We start from the raw sequence: 20650 nt of genomic DNA, 5'->3' as shown, positions 1-20650 counted from the left end.
CCTTGGGGCTGCATTTCCAGGCCCCGAGGTCTCAGGTTCTAGGGCAGGTGGAGAAAACAGTATTTTCAGTGTGTGAGAGAAGTGTTTTAAAAGTTAGATACACGAACTGGGAAGAAATCGTGGCGCTAGGAACTCGGAGTCTGTGCTCTCCTCTGCTCCCCGGACTTCTCATCAGTCCCTAAAGACCCTCCACTAGGTGCCCTTTTGTCACCCCACAACGCCTGGCTAGCTGGAAGCTCCCCTTTTCAACTCCTGGCCCTCGTTGCCAGGGCCACCCTCTTCAAACCCGCGCCTGGGCAGCCTCCCAGACGGAAGCTTCGAGGGCGCGGCATGCGTCTGACGTCACTACGCGGCGCCGCCAGATCCGGGGACCGCGCGAAGCCTCACTTTCCCGGAATCCCGGCCGCCGGTGACCGGAGTGGGGAAGTTGGGAGAGGGCGCCGAGCAAAAGTCCCACCCGGCGTGGGGCTGGTGTGCGGGTCGCCGCGGGAGAGAGGCGCGGTAGGAACAGGTTGTGGGTGCCCCGGGCCAGGGCTGCGGGAATTCCTCGGTGCCGCCCGCGCTGTGACGGCCCTGCCGGCTTTCTCCCTGGCTTGTTGCTAAGGCCGCCAGACTCCGTTGCCAAGGACCTTGGAGCTGCTGAGCCTGAAGGGTGCTGAGCACCCTTCCTTTCCAGAGGTCTGGCTGTGGCGGAGAGTAGCCCTCGTTGGCCTTAATGGAAAACCGGCCGTCTGCCACCACCCTCTCCCCCTATTCCTTAAAAGCAAAACAAAAAAGCCCCCTTTTTTTGTTGCCCCCCCCCCCCATACACGTCGCTTATTTTTTAACTTTGACAACAGCCTGGCCTTGAACTATTCTTAAATATTTGGAAATGTATGGTGATGGAGGGGAAGAGGGTAGTAAAATAGAAAGCAAATTTTAAGACTCAGTGCTGTCCCCTTGGATTTACTTTATGGTAAAAAGGAATTGTAATGGGTGGATACTGGGCTCTGTCGCTGCACTCTAGAATTTGAAGGAGCTCTAGAGATGGAGCATGGCTTCTTTAGCGGGGTGCCTATTACACTTTGGGAACTTTCTAAACAATGGATGAGAAAGTAGGAAGAAACGGGGCTTCTGCCCCTTGATAATTTAGCACACTGTGTAGTGTAGTGGTGTCAGAGCGTGGTGCAAGAAGAAAATGCATATGGGGAAGGAAATAGGGTATGTGACCTATCCAAAAATAATGAAATGAAATTATGCTTTCCTATCATTGACACAGATATCCACAGCCCCTTTCAGATGAGCAGATGGGCTGCAGTACCTAAGGAAACTAAGGGAAAGTAAGGGTTCCACTGTGGATCCTGCTTGGTCTGCTTGCTCTCTGATATTATGACATCATTTAGATGTTTGGGTCACGTGGATTCTAGTGCCTATTTAGAATCTTTGTATTGTTTTGTAAAAGTATGAGCTGTGACTGATAATATTTGTAGCACACAATAGTTCTTACCTTTTCACTTCCTCTCATCATTATTACCTCTTTACACCACCCTTCATGTGTTAATGGAAAAGCACTCAAGAGAGTTAAGTGTCAGATAAATTAAGCAGTTTTCTTGTACAGACAACTCCTGTATCAGTCTTGTCAGTGGTATGCTCCCAGATGGATATATGTTTTTAAATACTTTATTTATTTATTTTAGAGTGAGAATGTGAGGGGTGGGGGTATAGAATCTCTATCAGACTCTCTGTTGAGCATGGAGCCAGTCTTGGGGGCTCAATCTCAGGACCTGGAGCAGAAATCAAGAGTTGGATGCTTAACTGAGCGACCTAGGCACCCCTGCCAGATGGATATTATTTTTAATATATTAATATTTTGAGAATACTTAATTTGTAAGATAAAGGGTGATACTTCTAACAATAAGTGAAAAATATTTGTTTTTTGGAAAGAAGCTCTCTAATACAGAATTTTTGAAAGTAGGTATAGAAGTGTTTGCATTGAGTATGTGTGTTTTGATGTTATTGCTGGAAGTTATGTAAGTGTATTACACGTAAAAACTGACCTGTATGCATAAAACCTTTGGGAGCTCAGTTTTCTGGCATGTTTTATGAAAGATTTTTAAATGAAGAGTTTCCTTGGGGCGCCTGGGTGGCTCAGTGGGTTGAAGCCTCTGCCTTCGGCTCAGGTCATGATCCCAGAGTCCTGGGATCGAGCCCCGCATCGGGCTCTCTGCTCAGTGCAGAGCCTGCTTCTCTCTCTCTCTCTCTGCCTGCCTCTCTGCCTACTTGTGATCTCTGTCTGTCAAATAAATAAATAAATAAATAAAATCTAAAAAAAAAAAAAATGAAGAGTTTCCATGGCTTTTTGAGCTCATTCAACATATAACGTAGCACCTTCCTACTAGTACCTCTCAGGAACATCTTTTTCACATAAAGGAAGGTAGAAGTTTCTTGTTCCAACAAAAACTTTGTAGGTTGGGTAGATAGTGTTGGAAAATAGACACCATGATTTGATGGGGCCAGCTCTGCTTTCCTTATATTTCTGGGTAGGATCTTTGTGCTTCTTTTCAGCTATGACAGTTATTAAAATTTATGATCAAAAGGAATATTAATTTATTAGTTTTCACCAACATTAAAAGTAGTTACTTTAATTACCCCCAGTTACAGAGTCAAAGAAACAGAGACAGATTTATTTATTTCTAGATCATACTATTCTTATCAGGACCTTCTCAAAACAGAAACTTGAGACAATAGTAGATTGTCTCTGAATATTCACTGAAATGCAGTGTTAGGTCAACATATTTAAAGCCTGCCTTACCTTATCTTAAAGTAGTATGAAAAATTCAGTGAGGCATTGATTATCATAATTGTGAAAAATGCCTTGGGAATGAATGTGAAGTAGGATATTGGGAGGTAAGTCATCTGCTAGTAGTAGGATGAGAAAATTAAGTGACTATATTAAATCAAGAAAATTGCATTTTAAAATTGTTCTGTGTATGAAACAATCCTACATTTAATTTATCCTTCCAAGGCACTTTGAAATGGTCACATCACGTTTGAAATATTTTGGGACTGAATTATGTGGAGTTCCATCCTTGTGAAGATTTCTAATTTGTCAAGTAGATGAAAATCATCTCATGAGGAATCACTGGAAAAAGCATCAGTGTTTATCCTGAAGAAGAGAAAACTAAGGAGTTGAGTCTGTCCCCACATATTTAAAAAACTGTCATTTGGAAGTGGAGGAAGGCTTCACCTGTGTTACCTTAATGAAGATCCTACAGTGTAGTTAATAACAAAAGCTTAAAGTGGGAAATGCTCTAGTGGAAGAATGACTGGAGTGCTATGCAAGTGAAGGAATGGAGTAATCAATTAGCAATAAGCAGGAAACAGTGCAGGAATCAGAGTGCCAAGGAATCAAGAGTGCCAAGAAACAGAGAAGATTAGGAAAGGCGGTGTACAGCTTGGGATTGGAGCTAGACCTAGAAATACCAGCAAGCAATTGGGTATATGAATTTGGGTGCGTGTGATGGAGAGTTTTTTGGTAGAGATGAAAATTTAGAAGTAATCTGATTAGGCAGGAAATTATCACTGCGAACTAGAGTCCTCCTGTTAGTAGAAAAGAGGAAAGTGAGGAAGAGGGAGCAATGAACCATCACTGTCTGGTTAAGCAACTGATATATTACCTTATTTATCCTCAGTAACAGCCTTTATAGGTTTGTATTATTCTCCCCTCTTAATAGGTCTGGAAATCGAGATTTAGGGAGATTAAATAATCTACCTAAATTCATAAACCTGGTAATTGGTAGAGATGAGGATACAGACCCCAATCTGAGCCAATAGCTCCTTCTATCTTATCACACCACATTGATCACATCTGTAGAGTTGAGTGTGGGAAGTGAAGGGAAAAAATAGAGAAAGAAGATCTTAAGTTTTTCATCATGAGGGACCAGAAAATTGGTGGTACATTGAATTAGCAAGGGGTCCATAACTTCAGTGTGATAACCTTAGTTTTGGTTATATTCAGTTTAAGGAGCTTGTAATGTACTGAGTAGGAGAGTTCATTTTGTCCCTTGAAAAACAGGACTTGATACGCCGATGTTAGCATTTGGAACTTTGGAAATAGAGAGGCCAGAGAAGATAGAGATACTAGGGGATGTGCCAACCACTTTCTCATTTCAGATATCTAGTCCATATTTTCTGAATATAGCCAGAAGTTTGCAGTTGAGTTTCTAAAAACATATTTTGACAGTATGAATGGAAAAAAAGTTTATTCTTATATATCTTATTTTCTTACAGATTGTTTTCCATTTGCTATTATTGATAGTTATTGATGTTCATATAATTTCATATTTTCTCATTAGTCTTTCTGGTATTTTGTTCCATGCCATACCCTTTTTGTATCTCTTTTATTGTATTTTCTACTCTGTTCTGTGTTGGTCTTACGTTTTCAATGAATCCCTCATTCCCCAAATTCTGAAATCAAGTCTCATTCGACTGCAGGAATAAAAGGGAAGCAATGCAGAAATCAGAGTGCCATGGAGTTGTACAGTTGAGAAACAGAAAGGCAGGTACAGAACATTGCTTTTTAAATGAAAAGGTGAATTTTGTTAATAGATAGATAAGAGGGAGCTTTATCTCTTTCACCTCTTTTTTTTGTTGATCTTCCTTTTTTTCCAGGTAGCTGTGATCAAAGGACATCATCAAGCATGCAAATAAAACACAGGACTACAGTTCAACAAAGCAACTCCTCATCTTCAACCAGTTCTCCAGAGACTGCAAGAAAAGTTCATCCTCGACCAAGTGATAAACTTAACCCTAAGACCATTAACCCTGTAGGTAAAAAAGACATTCATGACTCAGCAGATTTTTTCAAAGTAATAGACATTTAGCAAACTGTTGAACCATTCTGAATGCTGTCCCAAGTTTCTTTTGTTTGTAATTTTTTTTTTTTTTTTTGCTTACATTTAAGCTAGTGACAAAAGGCATATGGTAATCATGATGAAGAATGGAAATGATGTGAGTATGGAAGTGAGAAGGTGTAGAGAATAACTAGTTATGGTATATACTATCATATTCATGGATGAGTGTACTAGAGTGTAAAGTAAATTGCACATCAGCTTTATTTTTATTTAATATAGTTCTTTTACTTCCTAAAATCAATGAATAAACTTGTATTCAGTTGACATAGGATCAATTACCTGCTTCTAGTTGCATAAACATCTCCGACCATTTTGCTATGATCTATAAATATGTGGATCAGTGAATTATCCAAAAAGCGAGCACACCTGTGCTATAAAACCAGGTGGTGTCTGCCCAGCCTTGCATAGGGTAAGATGATCATGGTTTCAGCCTTCAAAAGGGATTATGAGAGTGGCTGAGACACTGACTTAGATGGCAGGTGAAATACAGCAAGGATACAATGAATTGGCCAAGGGCAGAAGATTTCTGACTTTACAAATGAAAAGTAGTATAAGCATGTGTGTTTCCTTCTTTCTGTAATTTGCACAGTATCAAGTTGAATTCCTGAAGAATGCCCTGCTCTCTTCTTGTTCTTGTTTCTTTTTCCTGTGTTTAGTTGAGAGAATTGATGGTGACACTTGAGTCTTCTTCCTCTCTTTAAGGAAGAACTTTTGAAAGTAGTAATATAAGTAGCCCTAATTTTAAAACTTACTAAAAATGAAGGAAAATTTTGAGAAATAATGGTTTGACCTGAGAAGACAGTATATTATACAAGACAATGTCTAAGATCTGTACAAGCTACCAATCCAAAGTAAGTCAGTTAGAAGTCAGGATAGGGTTCACCACTGGGGAAAAAATGTAGTTAGGGATTGGGAAGAGGCACTGAGGAGGTTTCTAAGGTGCTGGTAACATTCAGGTATTCCACACCTGAGTATTATTACACCATTGTTTTGGAGAAGTCACTGGTCTGCATAGTTATAATTTATGCACATAAATCTGTGTAAGTTTTGAGTATTTCACTTGAATCAAAAGTTTAAAAAATTTTTTTTAACTGAGGATAGTGGGGTGTATTTAATAAGGTTGATTATTTTAGAGTTGAAATATGGTCTGTAGTGATACGGTTAAAAATTGAAGGGACGGGGCACCTGGGTGGCTCAGTCAGTTAAGCATCTGCGTCTGCCTTCGGGTCAGGTCATGATCCCAGAGTCCTGGGATCGAGCTCCATATGGGCTTTCTGCTCAGCGGGGAGCCTGCTTCTCCCTCTCCAGCCCCCCTGTGCTTGTGTTCCCTCTCTCGCTATCTCTGTGTCATAAATAAATAAAAATCTTAAAAAAAAAAAATGAAGGGACAACAGTTTTTTTGTGTGTTTGGTAATGGAATTTTGGTAAAATTGGGTAAAAATTGACAAAACGAAGCCATTGGTAAAAAAAAAAAAAATGATAATGTGGGACCTGGAGGATGAAAATATGATTATATCTAAAATGAGTTAAAAAGAAAAAGAAAGGAATTGCTTAGAATTTCAATCAGAAATTTTGTCTTGGTGGATGTTTTGGAAATTTAGGGATTATTTATATGACCTATAGGTTCAAAAAGTAAGATCATTTGCTAATAGTTGCTCTGACTAAAAAAAGTATCTATAGCCCTAAGTTGTCTTAACTTTTCCCTCAGTAGAAGAATATTTTTTCAGCTTTCCCTATATAATATGATTACTTGAAAACAGTTTTATTTTTTTTTTTTAAGATTGTATTTATTTATTTGACAGAGATCACAAGTAGGCAGAGAAGCAGGCAGGGTGGATGGGGGTAAGCAGGCTCCCCACTAAGCAGAGAGCCTGATGTGGGGCTTGAACCCAGGACCCCAGGACCATGACCTGAGCCAAAACAGAGGCTTTAACCCACTAAGCCACCCAGGCGCCCCCAAAACAGTTTTTAAAACATATTTTTCTTAGTAGGAATTTTAGTTAGATGAATGAAATATTAGAATTTCTTTGAATTATGCAGAATGTGGATTGAAGTTTATAAATGAGTCTCTTATTATAATATTATATGCTAATGAAATTTTCATCTATGTGTTTTAACTTCAAACATGTGCTTTTCCAGAGGAAAAAGTTAATTCTAAACTTATGCCCTTAAATGTATTTTTTAATTATTGCATTTATTTTTAAAGATTTTTTAGCTAGTTACATCTTTAAAATAGATTAGTAAGTTTGTACTTTGTAATTTAGACAACTGTATTTCATTTGGTTATATTCAAGTACCATGTGAATTTACTTTTTGTGCCTAAATTATTTGTGTCTCTGATCGACTATGTTGAAATTATGTATGCTGTGATTATTCAGTTGTTGTGATCAGTCGCTTCTTACATGGTCTTTGGGAATACAGACTTAATGTATTCTTAAGGTAATACATAGACAAATGCAAAATTATGAAGTTTTGTATCTAAGCAGACACATCCAGGCATATGTTTGTGAGAGCCTTGTTCTATCTTCAGCTCTATCACCCCTTTCCATCCTAAGCCTTGCTCTTTTAGAGAAGCGTAAAATGAGTTTGGAGAAATTACAGGTTCCCTGACTGTCCAGGCATTTGCCTGGAGGACAGTAGGAGATGTGTTGGAGGCTGAAAACAAATCTGCTTTCTCTATACTTACCTCTCCTTTTCCATGGACCCCTCACCTTGAAAGAACACAGTGGCAGATAGTAGAAAAATGTATTACCTTTACTATATTTATTTGTGATGTTCATTCTTAATAGTATTTATCTGTATTATTTTTATTAGACATGTAATTCCAGCTTCCTTCAAGCCTTCCAAAACAAGGTAGGGGTATAAATGAAGTAGAGAACGCGTGTTTGGGGTTCCTGTACTGAGGGGTTGATAATTTTCCTCAGTTTTGTTGCTGAGCAGGTTGATGCACTTGGTACCAGTGTCGTGGGTTGAAAGCCAGGGTGTCCACTCGCCCCTGACCTCATAGGATTAAAGCTGATTAGGTACCTTCACAAAGTGGAGGTGATAATATATTTATCATATTCTTTTCATTTTTTATTTCAGTTTGGTGAACAATCACGAGCTCCTTCTGCATTTGCAGCCATTTACTCTAAGGGAGGGATTCCTTGCAGGTAAAATCAATACAGGTTATAACTGACCGTATTATTCAAAATAATTGAGTAAAATCGATAACAGTGTTTAGTTTAAATGTATTGAAATCTTTATTTACTAGGGAGGTTGAAATAGGTACTTTATTCAGGCTTTGGTTGTTGAACTGGTATAGATCGTGGGATATTGTTGAAGAAGATCATTTTAATTCCAAAATAGAATTACCAATAGATCTATAATTTAAGAAATTGAATGAACCAGTTTCTGAAATAATATAAGCCTTCATAGGCTTGGGCAAGTTGCAAATAAATAGCCTATTTTATTTGTAAACTGAAAATTGACCATTGAACAAAACTGTTTCATTATTTTTTGAAATGATATTTCAAAAATTTTAAAAATTACTGAAATTATATTTTTTAATGAGTACATACAGGTATTTTTTCTCAGAAAAAATACCTTTCGGGGTAAACATCAGAACTGTTCTAAAGAAAACAATACAATTACTAATAGAGTGATACCATTTTAAGATTTCACTATCAAGAAACATTTATTTCTTCTAAGTATATCCAGTTTTAACCTGTTCTAGATGATGAAAAATACTATTTTCATTGTAAAAAGAGTAATCACAACATTCTTTCTGTAGTCTAAAATTCAAGAAATACAGTTTTTCGTCATATCTTCAGATTTGGACGCATAAGCTCATATTCTTCATTTTATTTTCATTCTCAGTTGAGACTGTATTTTAAGTTTCTTATACCTCCCTTTCTCACTCCACACAATTATGGTTGCTAAAATAGTAAAAATGTTACCAAGGTCTCTTGATATGAAGAAAATAAGGCTAAAGAAGGTGTCAAGAAGTTGAGAACAACAAAAGGGAAACATTTGAAGGTGATGTGTAAGTTCACTGTCATAATTATGATAGCTCATTGATGTATTCAGACATCAAAACATATAAAATTTTATACTTTAAAATCATGTGCAGTTTTTTGAATGTTGTTTTTTTTTTTTTTTTTTTAAGATTTTATTTATTTGAGAGAGAGAGTGAGCACAACTGGGGGAAGCAGAGGCAGAGGGATAAGCAGCCTCCCCATTAAGCAAGCAGGGAACCTAACAAGGGGCTCAATCCTAGGACCCCAAGATCATGACTGAGCCAAAGGCAGGCACTTAACCAGCTGAGCCACAGAGGCGCCTCTGTTGAATGTTGGTTATGTCTCAGTAAATGTTGTTTAAAACAAAATAAAACAAAACAGCAGTGACTAATTGAAGGGGCTACCACTTTTTAACCTGGTGTGGGCTACTTAACCTCCTGCCCTCAGTTTTCTTCCATTTAGCAGGGCTAAAATCTGCCTTGTCTACACAGATCATTAGGATTAAGTGATCCATATATGAAAAATATTGTTCCATATAAAACAAGTTATTGTTTCTCATTCTCATTGTTTGCACATCTGTAGGTTATCTGTTTTAATTATGACTGAAACATGTCAAGTGTAGCATTTGTATTAAGACTCACAGACAGCAGTATGCTTGAGTTCTGAAACTGTAGGCTTAACAAATGTGGAGTTTAGTTTTGCCATCAAACGATTTTACCAGAAGAGTAGGAGTTTGTGAGATTATAGACATTGTTGCATAAGATATCTTTGTAATACCATTTCAAGCTATGGTATCCCTACATGTTATGGAATAGTTCTAGTATGGTTATGTTATAGAAAGGGTAGGAATATGTTAGATAATTACTGTTTAGGATATAATTACGTTGCCCATGTTATGTTCACTGATATTTGTTATTTTAGATTGGTCCATGGTTCAGTGAAACACAGATTACAGTGGGAATGTCCTCCTGAAAATCTTCCATTTGATCCTCTTCTTATTACTTTAGCTGAGGTAAATGTATATATTCCATTTCTCCTGAATGTTTATGGAAAAAAAAAACTTTAAAAATCATATTAAGTATTATTTTGTAATGCATCAGTAAATCTTATTCTTTGCTCTGGAAACAAGAGTCAAGCGATGTCATTAAAATACCACACTCCCTTAGGAATTAATTATGATCAATATATGTTTATTAGAAACTGATTAATCAGGTTTATAAACAACTTAATCTACACAGGATTTTATAGATAAGTGGATGAAATATTCATACTTAATTCCAAAAATAAAAGTACTTAAAGTCATAGGGAATTAGTTATTTCAGTAGAACATCAACAATTTAATCTAAACTGCATCAGATAACGAGTGATCTGTTTCTACACAACCAGTCCTGTTTAATATGAGCATATGTTTCATAGGGAACTGATTTTAACTACTTAAACGTCCTTTTGGAGAAGTCTCTGGGCTTTTGTCTACCTGTACATTTTAAGTACAATATCACGGAGATCATTTTTTAATAGAGGATTTTAGGAAAACTTCTGATCAGTTCCTTTATATTATTTAACATTTTATATCAGGAAAAAGTTGGCAGAGTATTAGCTTGAGGTGGATTAATGATCTCTTCTGTAAAATTTATTCCTTTTGTTAGAGTCACAAGTTGAGAAATGAATTAATCTGTTGTCTTGTATTTAAGTTATAGATATTGGTCTTTTTTAAGAGTTAAGGATCATTTTTGTTGTCTTTGTTTTTTTTTAATTTATTGCAGAATTATTTTGGTATGATAGTGGTATATTTTTATAGGTAGCCTATTTTGAAATTGAGTTTTGATCAAAGTCTTTTAAACTTGGTATTAAAAACTTAAAATGTGGGGCGCCTGGGTGGCGCAGTGGGTTAAAGCCTGCCCGGCCGGGAGCCTGCTTCCCCCTCTCTCTCTGCCTGCCTCTCTGCCTACTTTTGATCTCTGTCTGTCAAATAAATAAATAAAATCTTTTAAAAATTTAAAAAAATGAAAACCTAAAATCTATCAGTGTTTCATTTGTTCTTTTAAGAATTTTAAACTTTTTGTATATGGTAACAAACCATTCTTTAGATGAATCAGTACTATAGTAACACCTTTGAAAATGTGCCCCAGCTAATCATAACGGGATGGGAATACTTTAATTTGGAGAGTCCCTAGAGGGAGTCTGTGTTTAATGGAGATCACATAAAGTCAGTCCTTTAAATACTTATTTTCCAAACACCATTGCCTTTATTTCTGTGTTGGGTAGATTGTTAGCCTTCACCTCTACTCACTTAACAATGGGGAAGTACTGACAGGACCACCACTATTGAAATCCACTTCACCTCTTGACCTGATTCCTCATCTCTAAAATGAATGGGATCGGGGCACTCTTAAGAGGCTAGAACCTGTGGTGCAAAGTGGTGCTGGTGTGCTTGGCTTGCACAGCTTTCAAAAGCATCCAGGAAAGGAAATGTTTGATCACTGTTGGAAGCAGGTAGTTTGGTCTAGAGGGCAAATTGATTGAAAATTACTATTTTTAGGCATGACTTTGCAGCTAGTTATATTTATTCACAGACAATAAGAAGTCCAACTGAGGGAGTATTACTATTGCTTTTTTTGTTTGATGTTTTTACAGAAAGCCAGATGGCCCTTCTAACTTGACTCAGAGTGATGGGTTAAATCATGAAAGAGTACTATCTAGTAGTTGCTGATGTATTTAGGGTGAAAGAGATTATACAGGTTTTTATTCATATTTTTATTTCACATCCTAAAGTAAAAAAATGACATTTATAATCTTACATTGGTTTTTGAACCTAGGAAATGATGTTTTAAAAATACCTTAATGTAAAATATTTAAATATGAAGGGAACAATATTTTAGAAACTCATTAAACAAGTTGTAAAGTCACTGTAAAGGTAGGAGATCCAATAATTATGCCCTAAAATGGTGGCTATAAACCAGCATTTTAGATGCTTTTAGGCAGTATATGGGAGTATATACAAAATGTTTTTTAGTATCTTAGTGTGTCTTAGGGTGTTTTTTTATTTTTTCTTTTATTTGCCTTTCTTTACCTCCTTCTGTTCTCTTTCTTATTTCCTTTATTTTTCCTTTGCTTTTCCTTCCCTTTTTCCCGTTCCTTTGATTTTTAAAACATTTTTCTTTCTTGCTGTGGGTAGAAATTCTTCCTGTCTCATGTATGTCCATTGTTCCACAATTTCTGAGTGTAATTGAAATTGTAATTATTGAAATTATAAATCATGATTAGGAAAACCATAATAAAACTTTATTTTCATTTAGACTAGTGAGGATTCAATTTTGTGTCTTGTTTGTTTCTGTGTTTTGTCTTTGACAGGGTTTGAGGGAGACTAAACATCCATACACCTTTGTGTCGAAGGAGGGTTTTAGAGAATTGCTGTTGGTCCAAGGAGCTCTTGAGAAAGCTGTACCTTTGCTTCCAAGACTGATTCCTGTGCTAAAGGCAGCTCTGGTATTTTCTATTCATTTGGATTTCCTGTGGTCACTTAGACTACTTTATGTCTTTTTTCTTTTAAATTGTATTTATATTGGTCCTTTACCTGTGATTTTGATGCATGTGCAAAATTAGGCCACACTTATTCAGGGACAAATAATTACTTATTTAAGACGCCTTTACAGGGTATATGAAAGATAGAAGAGTACATTTGGAGTAATTGGAGAAAGTAATAAAACTCATATCAGTCTTGCTGCATGCTGCGATAAGTTTCAGTTAGTGTTTCAGTCAAGCTAGAAATTTATTTTTTTGTTTCTAGATGGTATAGCATTAAAGGTTGGTTATCTTCTGTTTTTGAATGTTCAATCTTACTTTTTTCTGGTTTGACCTTTCTTTTTCTCTAACTTTTCTTTTCTCCTCTTCCCTCTCCTGTCCCAACTAACCCCACAGGTCCACATGGATGATGAAGTGTTTGCAAGAGGACTGAATGCTCTCGTGCAGCTGAGTATAGTCGTTGGTCCTTCTCTAAATGACCATCTGAAACATCTGCTTACAAGTGTAAGTATTGAAAAGATGAGAGAGTGGTTGTGAATGGTGTATCATGCCCTGTCTGTATCTTGTCATGATTCAGTGGCTTCAGATTAATCATTAACTGATTCAGAAATCTTAAAAAAAAATCCATCATTCTTTAAAAAAAATATAGATCAGACCTAGTAGTTCATAAAACATTTTACAAATGTACAGTATTCTCTCTAATTTTTTTTAATGGAAAGCACTTACATGAGCAGAACTTAGGGTTATAAGAACAAGCAAGCAGAAGTTGAATGGACAAAAATTAAAGGACAGTATAATGATATTATGCCCATGTTGATTAGTCATGAATTATAAGGACGCCTCCTGTAGGGGTATATACCTGTGATTGTGCATTGCCACAGCCATGTTTTTCATCTTTGTTTTTCCCTGTAAGTTTTTTAGTGAGTCTGTAAATAGTATTCAGGATGAGACTTTTTTTCCTCTTAAGTGTAGTTTAATCCTGAGGACAAGTATTCACTTGGATACTGGACAGTTTAGCAAGTCCCCAAGACAACACATAGGTTGCTAGAAGGACTCATGAGACTCAGAAAAGCTGTTATTTAGTCTTTCAGTTTATTACAGTTAATAATATACAGAAAGAATACCAGTTAAAATCAACGAAGGAAGGAGGTACATAGAGCAGAGCCCAGGAAGGACCAAGTGTGGAGCATCCACTTGTCCTTCCTCCCAACAGAGTTGTGTGGACAGTGCTGGTCTTTTCCAGCAAGGATATGTGGCAACACACAAGGAGTATTGCCATCCTGAGAAACTCACCTCAGTGTGGTGTCCAGGCATGCATGTTCATGTTAGGGGCCTACCGTGCCAGCATGACTGGCTGTATGCATGGCTGACCTTAGTCTCCAGCCTCTCCAGAAGTTGAGTTGAGTTGTGGCCCAAGGCCCCCCGGGAAACAAAGATACTCTTACCTGGCAGGTCATACCAAGGGCGTAGGGTTTCCATCTAGGAGCCAGGGAGAAAAACCAGTCCTTTCTTTAGGCAGAGTTAATCCTTTACTGCACACACTGATAAACAATTGAAAGTCCTTGCTGGAATAACCCACAGCCAGAATTTCTGTGTTCATCTTTCTGTAGTTCAGAGTTGAAGCATGTATTTTGATCATAGTTCCACTGTTTTTTTTCCCCGGACCCATTTATCTGAGAGATCCCAGAACTTTAACTTCTTATTCTACAGAGACTAATACACTCCAGGAACATTTGACCAAGCCTGTCGAAAGTAGGGATGATAGTGAATCTATCAGGACTGCTGTGCTGAGTCTAGGAATGGTGGGAGATGAATTCCCACCAGCACCAGGTGCTTGATAGGGAGAAGACACGTGGGAATGGACTCTGAAACTTTAGTATGTGGGAAGCCTTGGGAACGAAGGAAGAAAATCCTGGCAGGTTTTTGCTTATAATGTTTAGATCAGCAGGTTGTCCCTGAATAAACACAGGAATTTCACCCTAACAAATAAAATGGCTCATTTTAGATTGATTGCTCCAGTCAGACAAGCAATATTTTAACAAATCTGTTGCTCTCTGGCCTCCCATTTTGTGCCAATTATTATGCTATAGGCACTTAGACTATAATGCTGAACAAAAAACGATATGCTCTCTGCCCTTGTGGAGATTGGTTTCTGTTTTTTTTGGGAGAAATAAGTAGCAAGGACATCCACTGAGAAAGTTGGAATGAGGTGAAGGGAATGTGATATACAAGAAAAGGAATCACATGGATCCTTCCTGCACTTGAAGTTGAGCAAGGCCCAGAACCTTCACTTCCTAAATATTCCTAAATAGCCTCCCAATCCCACCCATCAGGGCAGAAAGAAAAAAGCCAGATTAACAACTAAACTATGTAAGTTTCTTTATTTGTTTTAATTTTTCTGGGCCAGTAGCATTAATGTTTGGTCACTCACATTCTTCTCCAAAACCCTGCTTTTTCTTATATTGGACTGACTTAAGGGGGCCTTTCACCTTCTGGAGTGTCAGCACTCTGGGAAGGTCTGGTTAACACACAGACGTTCACATGCCAGTGGTATTCCATAGCCGAAATAGGCCATGTGGGTTTAAATCTTAGTCTGTTAGTGCACACCACCAAGAGACAGGCACCCCTGACAATCCATTGAGGTGCCTTGGTGCTCCTTCCTTACCTCACTTAACCCCTGTTAGCCAGAAAGACTCCATTTTGATTTACATATATTTTTGTTTATAGACCTCTGCATTAGATGTTACTTGAAGGGGTTCCTTGACTAGAAAAAGAATTTCAAAACCAGTTACTGAGTCCATATACAACTCATTTTATTCATAGGCAAAATAAGTCACATCCTTTCTTAGCTTCAGTTCAGACCTCCACTGACCCTGGTGGAAAGAGGAAATAAATCTTGATAAAAATGCAGAACCAAGGCCTTTGCTCAGAGATCCTGGTTAAGTAATTATGGTGTAGGACCCTAGAATTCTAGTACTTTTTGAGTAAGGATATCAGATGATTCTGGAGGTAGTGCTTCATGGATCTGCCCATAAGCCACTGCTCCTCGGTAGTGGGGTCTGCAGAAAGCAAACCAAAGATCTGATTTTGCAAGGGGTACTTTTTCTCTTTTTCTTTTTCTTTTCCTTTTCTCTTCTTTTCTTTTCTTTTCTTTTTTTAATCCATGCTGGGCATGGAGCCCAGTGAGGGGCTTCAACTCGTGACCCTGAGATCAAGACCTGAGGTGAGATCAAGAGTTGGAAGCCCAATTGACCGAGCCCGTGAGGTACCCCAAGAGGCACTTTTTCTTGTCCATCCCTAGGGCTATCTGTCCTCTCATTTAGAGTTGCTTTTCTCACATTTTTATCTCTTTTTTTTTTTTTTAAAGATTTTATTTATTTATTTGACAGAAATCACAAGTAGGCAGAGAAGCAGGCGGGGGGTGGGGAGCAGACTCCCTGCTGAGCAGAGAGCCCCATGTGGGGCTGGATCCCAGGACCCTGGGATCATGACCTGAGCCGAACAGAGGCTTTAACCCACTGAGCCACACAGGCGCCCCTCACATTTTTATCTTTTGGGGAATATTCTGACCCTTCCTCATCTTTATTTTTGACCTGACTCAAGAAGGGCTTCTAACTCAGTGCTCAGTGATGGGAAGCAGTCTTGGGTTTCTTCCATCCATGTGAAGAGGAACAACCAGAAACCAAGGCCCTTATAAGTATTTGATCACTGACTAATTCTTGCATGGGCTTCATTTGTATTCCCAGAAAGTGGAGCCATGATCAAGTCTTGCTCTAGGCTGAAATGTTTAGGTCTTTGGGTGAGTAGAGTAATTGAGACATTTGGTGGGAGTACACTATTATAGGTTGTACCTGATGATCTGAATTGCTGTTTTTTCCTCTTTGTTCGTATGATACTATCCTCCCTCACCTTGTGCTCTCCCTTTTCAGTCAGACTTCCACCTTTCTATCTAAAGCCCATTCAAGCCGTGCCTAGGGACAGGTGGTCTTGTGGTTTGTAGTCTGAATGTCCTAACTGTTAGAGGGTCATTCATGTGAATGCTCTCTCCTTTTTGTCTTTTCCCTTTCTTACACTGTAGGAAACATGTGTTTTAAGAGGTTTAGCTTTCCATCATGGTCCTCCAAATGCTCTTGCAAAATACAAAATGGAAAAGTATGCAGTTTCATAGAAAACTTACACTGGATACCATACTGTACCAGATTTTATAGGATTCGCATGATTTGAAATAATATGAATTCTCTTTTAACAAATTTAATGGGTCTATTATGTATAAATTTCAATGAGATATTTTCTGAAAGAAGCCTTGGAGTCTAAAACAAATGAAATGGTATTTGGGTACTTCTATACAGTAAGGTCTCAGTGGTTTTATTTCTAGTTAGCATACTCTTTAGTGACGTTTACTGAAGCCTGGGGTGAATATTGTTGATTTTCAAATCATTTCATTCTCCCAATCTTACTTTAAAAGCTTTCCAAGAGATTGAGGGATAAGAAATTCAAAGAGCCAATCACCAGTGCATTACAGAAGCTAGAACAGCATGGTGGGAATGTAAGTAAAACATTATTCCTTAAGTCATATATATATATATATATATATATATATATATTTTTTTTTTTTTTTTACTTTTACACTACAAAATTGTCTATATATAATGTATTATTTCAGCCATAAGTAATCATGTGGAGTTCATAGTATTTTCATATGAGAGCTCAGAGTTTCTGTCTTGCATGGATCATAGTTTTTGAACATTGGGACCCAGACCAGACTGTGTAAATGCTGGGCCTATACACTTTGTCTGTGCTTATGTGGCACTCCATGTGGTGCAGATTTGCAGGGTTTTTTTTATTTTGGATGTTTTTGCTTAGACCATAGGAAAGTTCAGAGAAGAAACAGATTAATGTAGAGAGCTCATTGAAGAATGTACTTTTTTTTCTTTCATTTGCCGTCTTTTCTGTCTAAAAAATTGACAGTTTTCCCATCCAAGGATTGAAATGCGATCCCCAAATGGCTGCAATACCATGTCTGGAAGTGCAAATGTTCTGGAACATGCGTGTGCACATGCATACACATGCAAGAATGACTCCTGCAAGCAGGAGTCTTGCAAGCAAGAGTGGGAGGGAGGGAATCTCATTATTTTCTGTGTGGTGTCAAATAAGTAGGTTAATTGAATTTTCATCTTTTAAAGAAGTGTTCACGTCATGTAGTCTTGGAAGTATTTCTGTAAAGCAGTGATCCCACCTTGTTTGGAGATTACATTTAATCAGATCTGAATGATAACGTGATTATTTTAGTATTGTAGAACTTAGTTTCATTGGAGGTACTTTCTAAAGGAATTATAAAGAAAATTTGTGTGACCATATACAGTTTTAAAATGGCAGAAGTGTTAGTTAAGCTTTGTGTAAATTACCTAATTTGACCAATTCCAGTGACTTAAAATTGGTTATATTCTTCTCATGAGAAATGCTTAGAAAAAAGTTTAGGAGGAGGAAGTAAGTCCCTAGATTTCTTTGTTGTGTGTGGAGGATTAGCATTCAGACACCTTGTTGAGATGTACAAAACCATATCCTAGCCCATCCAGTGTCTCTCAGCAAAAAGGACATTCTTTTTGCTTGCAAATGCACTTCTGAGAATTGGAAAGCAAAATAATTTGTCATTTCCTCCCCTGTGAAATGCAAGTAAACAGATGCTAAATACTGATGGCACAGCTTTCAATCTGAAACTCTCCCTAGGTGTTTTTCACACTTTCTGTGGAATGGGGCAAAAGGAAAGGGACTGGCCCAGTGCGTTAGATTTCAAGGGTGAATGCGGAGGAGGGAATAGTTTTCAAGTAAATAAACTTGAAAGGGGAATACAGAGGGATGTAGATGACCAGCCCAGGGCCACAGAGGTAGCTAACTAGGAGTTCCTGTTACTGCCACTTATTCTCATTAGTTTGGAATCCTGCTAATACAGAATTTTAAAAAATGATGACGTTAAGTATTGTGTATTCCTTTAGACTTTTTCTCATTTGTCTAAAGTCTTACATGATATTTTAATTAATAATTATATTTGATCAGAGATTTCTGTTGGGATACCATTAATATAATTATTGATCATACTTTCTGGTGGCCTAATGACCATCATGCTTGCTTTTGGTACTTTATAATCCTTCATGAAATTAATAAATGCTGTTCTTTCCCTACTAAAACCTTAAAATGTCTATATATCTTTCTTTTTCTTTAAATAGTAGAGATGAGTCTTTAAAAGGGTCTTCTCAGTATTGCAGTTTCTCATTTCTTGGGGCTTGTGTGTCCCCCAGTGATAGAAACAGTCAACTTCTGGGGAGACAGGAAAGTCTGCTCCAGGCACATTCTCATTTTCTTACAACTGATCAGTTTGCTACCTGCCTTAAGTAGCATTCATTTCACTCTTACCTTGATTTAATTTTCGTCCTAAATTATAGGCACTATACTTCTACACACCACAATCTTGATTGAGCATGTGGGAAGTTACTACATGTCAGGGCCTCAGTTGGGTGTTATTTATTTATTTATTTATTTATTTACAGATTTTATTTCTTTATTCAAGAGAAAGAGAATGAGTGGTGGCGAGGGGCAGAGGGAGAGGGACAAGCAGGCTCTGCACTGAGCAGGAAGCCCCATGATGGCTTGACCCCAGGACCCTGAGATCATGACTTGAGCCGAAGGCAGAGGCTTAACAGACTGTACCACCCAGGCAGGCGACCCTCAGTTGAGTACTTTCTGGACATTAAACTCACTGAATCCTCACTGACGCTCTCAGGGGTACATTTTGTTGTTATTACCCTTTAAAGATCTAGAAACTGAGTCTCAGAAATAAATAGCCCCAGATTTGATAGTGAAGTGACTGGCAGAAGCTGGATTCAAATACTGGTGGTATGGTTCCTAACTACTTCCTTAGTTCAGTACTTTTTTTTTTTTTAATGGTAGGAGACAACCTGTATTTTACTCAACTGAGAAAAAAGTTCACTTCTCATTCCATCATTCTGTTCCCATTCCATTTTGTTTGTTTTGAGTTTTGGATACTCTTTTAAGCATGCTCCTATAGATGGAATACCTATTAGGAGAACCCTTTGTGATACTAATGAAGCTGTTTTTTTCTGTTGACAGGGAAGCCTTATCATCATCAAATCCAAAATTCCAACATACTGCTCCATATGCTGTTGAAGAAGGGAGCCCACAGAAATATTGTTACTCCCTGGTGACAGGTGTTAAGTGGTGACCATAGGTACCTTTGGAACCTTTTCAGATTTACTTCCGTTTATTCTTCTGTCAGTCACAGCCACTGTTCATTATTTACTTCATTAAGATGAGTATACAGTACCACTGAATCATAGTAAAAGTTATTTCAACAACAAAAATAGTATGGTCAATGATGGAAAACTATTAAAAACAGTTCTATAATAGTACAATTTTGTGGGGTTGGTTTTTCATATTTTACAGTTTGGTATGAACAACCATTATTGGGTTATAGCAGATGTGTTTGTATTTATTTTCTAGTGCCTTTCTTTAATAATAGCCCTTTTCACAATCATTTTGTAGCTGTGTACTTATTTTTAGACGTTTTGTCATTTCTTGGGTTTTATATTTATCAATGCTATAGAAATTTAAAGTAGTGGACAAACATTTGTGAATTCACTGTTAATTATTGTCTGTAAATATGTATTTTATGGTGTAGGATACTTGGAAAAATTTCATTCCAGAGTATTCTAGTTTAAGACATTTTTTAAAATATGTAAATTCTCTTTTAAGTATGTTATTTATTACACCTCTTTAAAACTATCTAAACTTTAGGAGTTGTTTATATTTAAGTAAATGTTATTTTTGTATCCCATAGTCTGAAAATACTGGAGATACTCATTTCTTGAAGATACTCAGAAATTAAAATCTTAAAACTCTTAAATGTACCCAGTGATTTTGTTGTGTTTACTTAAGTTTAACAATTAATTTAATTGGAAAGTCTTTCAAGACCTACTTGATAGGCATAGTTCTCAGTGATGACATTGTAGGAGCTGACCCTGGATCATTCTACAAGAGAAAGGAATAAGAGTGAGAAAGAGAAAACAGGAATAAGACTTTCCATCCTAAGGGAAAGAAGGGAGGCCATAGGGACATGAATAGCCACACCAGATCCAAAGCAGACTTACTTTTGGAGGGATGGAGATTAGGGTTACTCTTTTATTTGGGGGAGCAGCCATATTATATCTCAGCACCGCTGAAGAA

At 37.4% G+C, this 20650-nt stretch overlaps 1 protein-coding gene across 8 annotated transcripts; it reads left to right on the top strand.

Moving 5' to 3' along the window:
- Positions 1 to 338: 338 nt before the first annotated feature.
- Positions 339 to 20334, top strand: PACRGL (parkin coregulated like). 8 transcript variants are annotated; one of them, XM_059164683.1, is made up of 11 exons: positions 339 to 501; positions 4474 to 4541; positions 4651 to 4809; positions 4943 to 4989; positions 7707 to 7745; positions 7977 to 8044; positions 9812 to 9902; positions 12242 to 12376; positions 12809 to 12916; positions 16878 to 16958; positions 18958 to 19501. In XM_059164683.1, exons 2-11 carry the CDS (start codon positions 4490 to 4492, stop codon positions 18988 to 18990), a joined length of 813 nt encoding a protein of 270 aa, XP_059020666.1. In that variant the 5' UTR covers positions 339 to 501; positions 4474 to 4489; the 3' UTR covers positions 18991 to 19501. The 8 variants fall into 8 exon arrangements, with proteins under 8 accessions (XP_059020666.1, XP_059020696.1, XP_059020658.1 ...); XM_059164713.1 differs by lacking the exon at positions 18958 to 19501 and adding an exon at positions 19538 to 20334 and having other exon boundaries at positions 340 to 501; positions 4655 to 4809; XM_059164675.1 differs by lacking the exon at positions 18958 to 19501 and adding an exon at positions 19538 to 20334 and having other exon boundaries at positions 340 to 501.
- Positions 20335 to 20650: the final 316 nt, after the last annotated feature.

Source organism: Mustela lutreola, chromosome 1, assembly GCF_030435805.1.
Source record: "Mustela lutreola isolate mMusLut2 chromosome 1, mMusLut2.pri, whole genome shotgun sequence".
NCBI classification, from domain to species: domain Eukaryota; kingdom Metazoa; phylum Chordata; class Mammalia; order Carnivora; family Mustelidae; genus Mustela; species Mustela lutreola.
The sequence above is the reverse complement of the archived record's forward strand: the minus strand, read 5'-3'. Positions and strand labels throughout refer to the sequence as shown.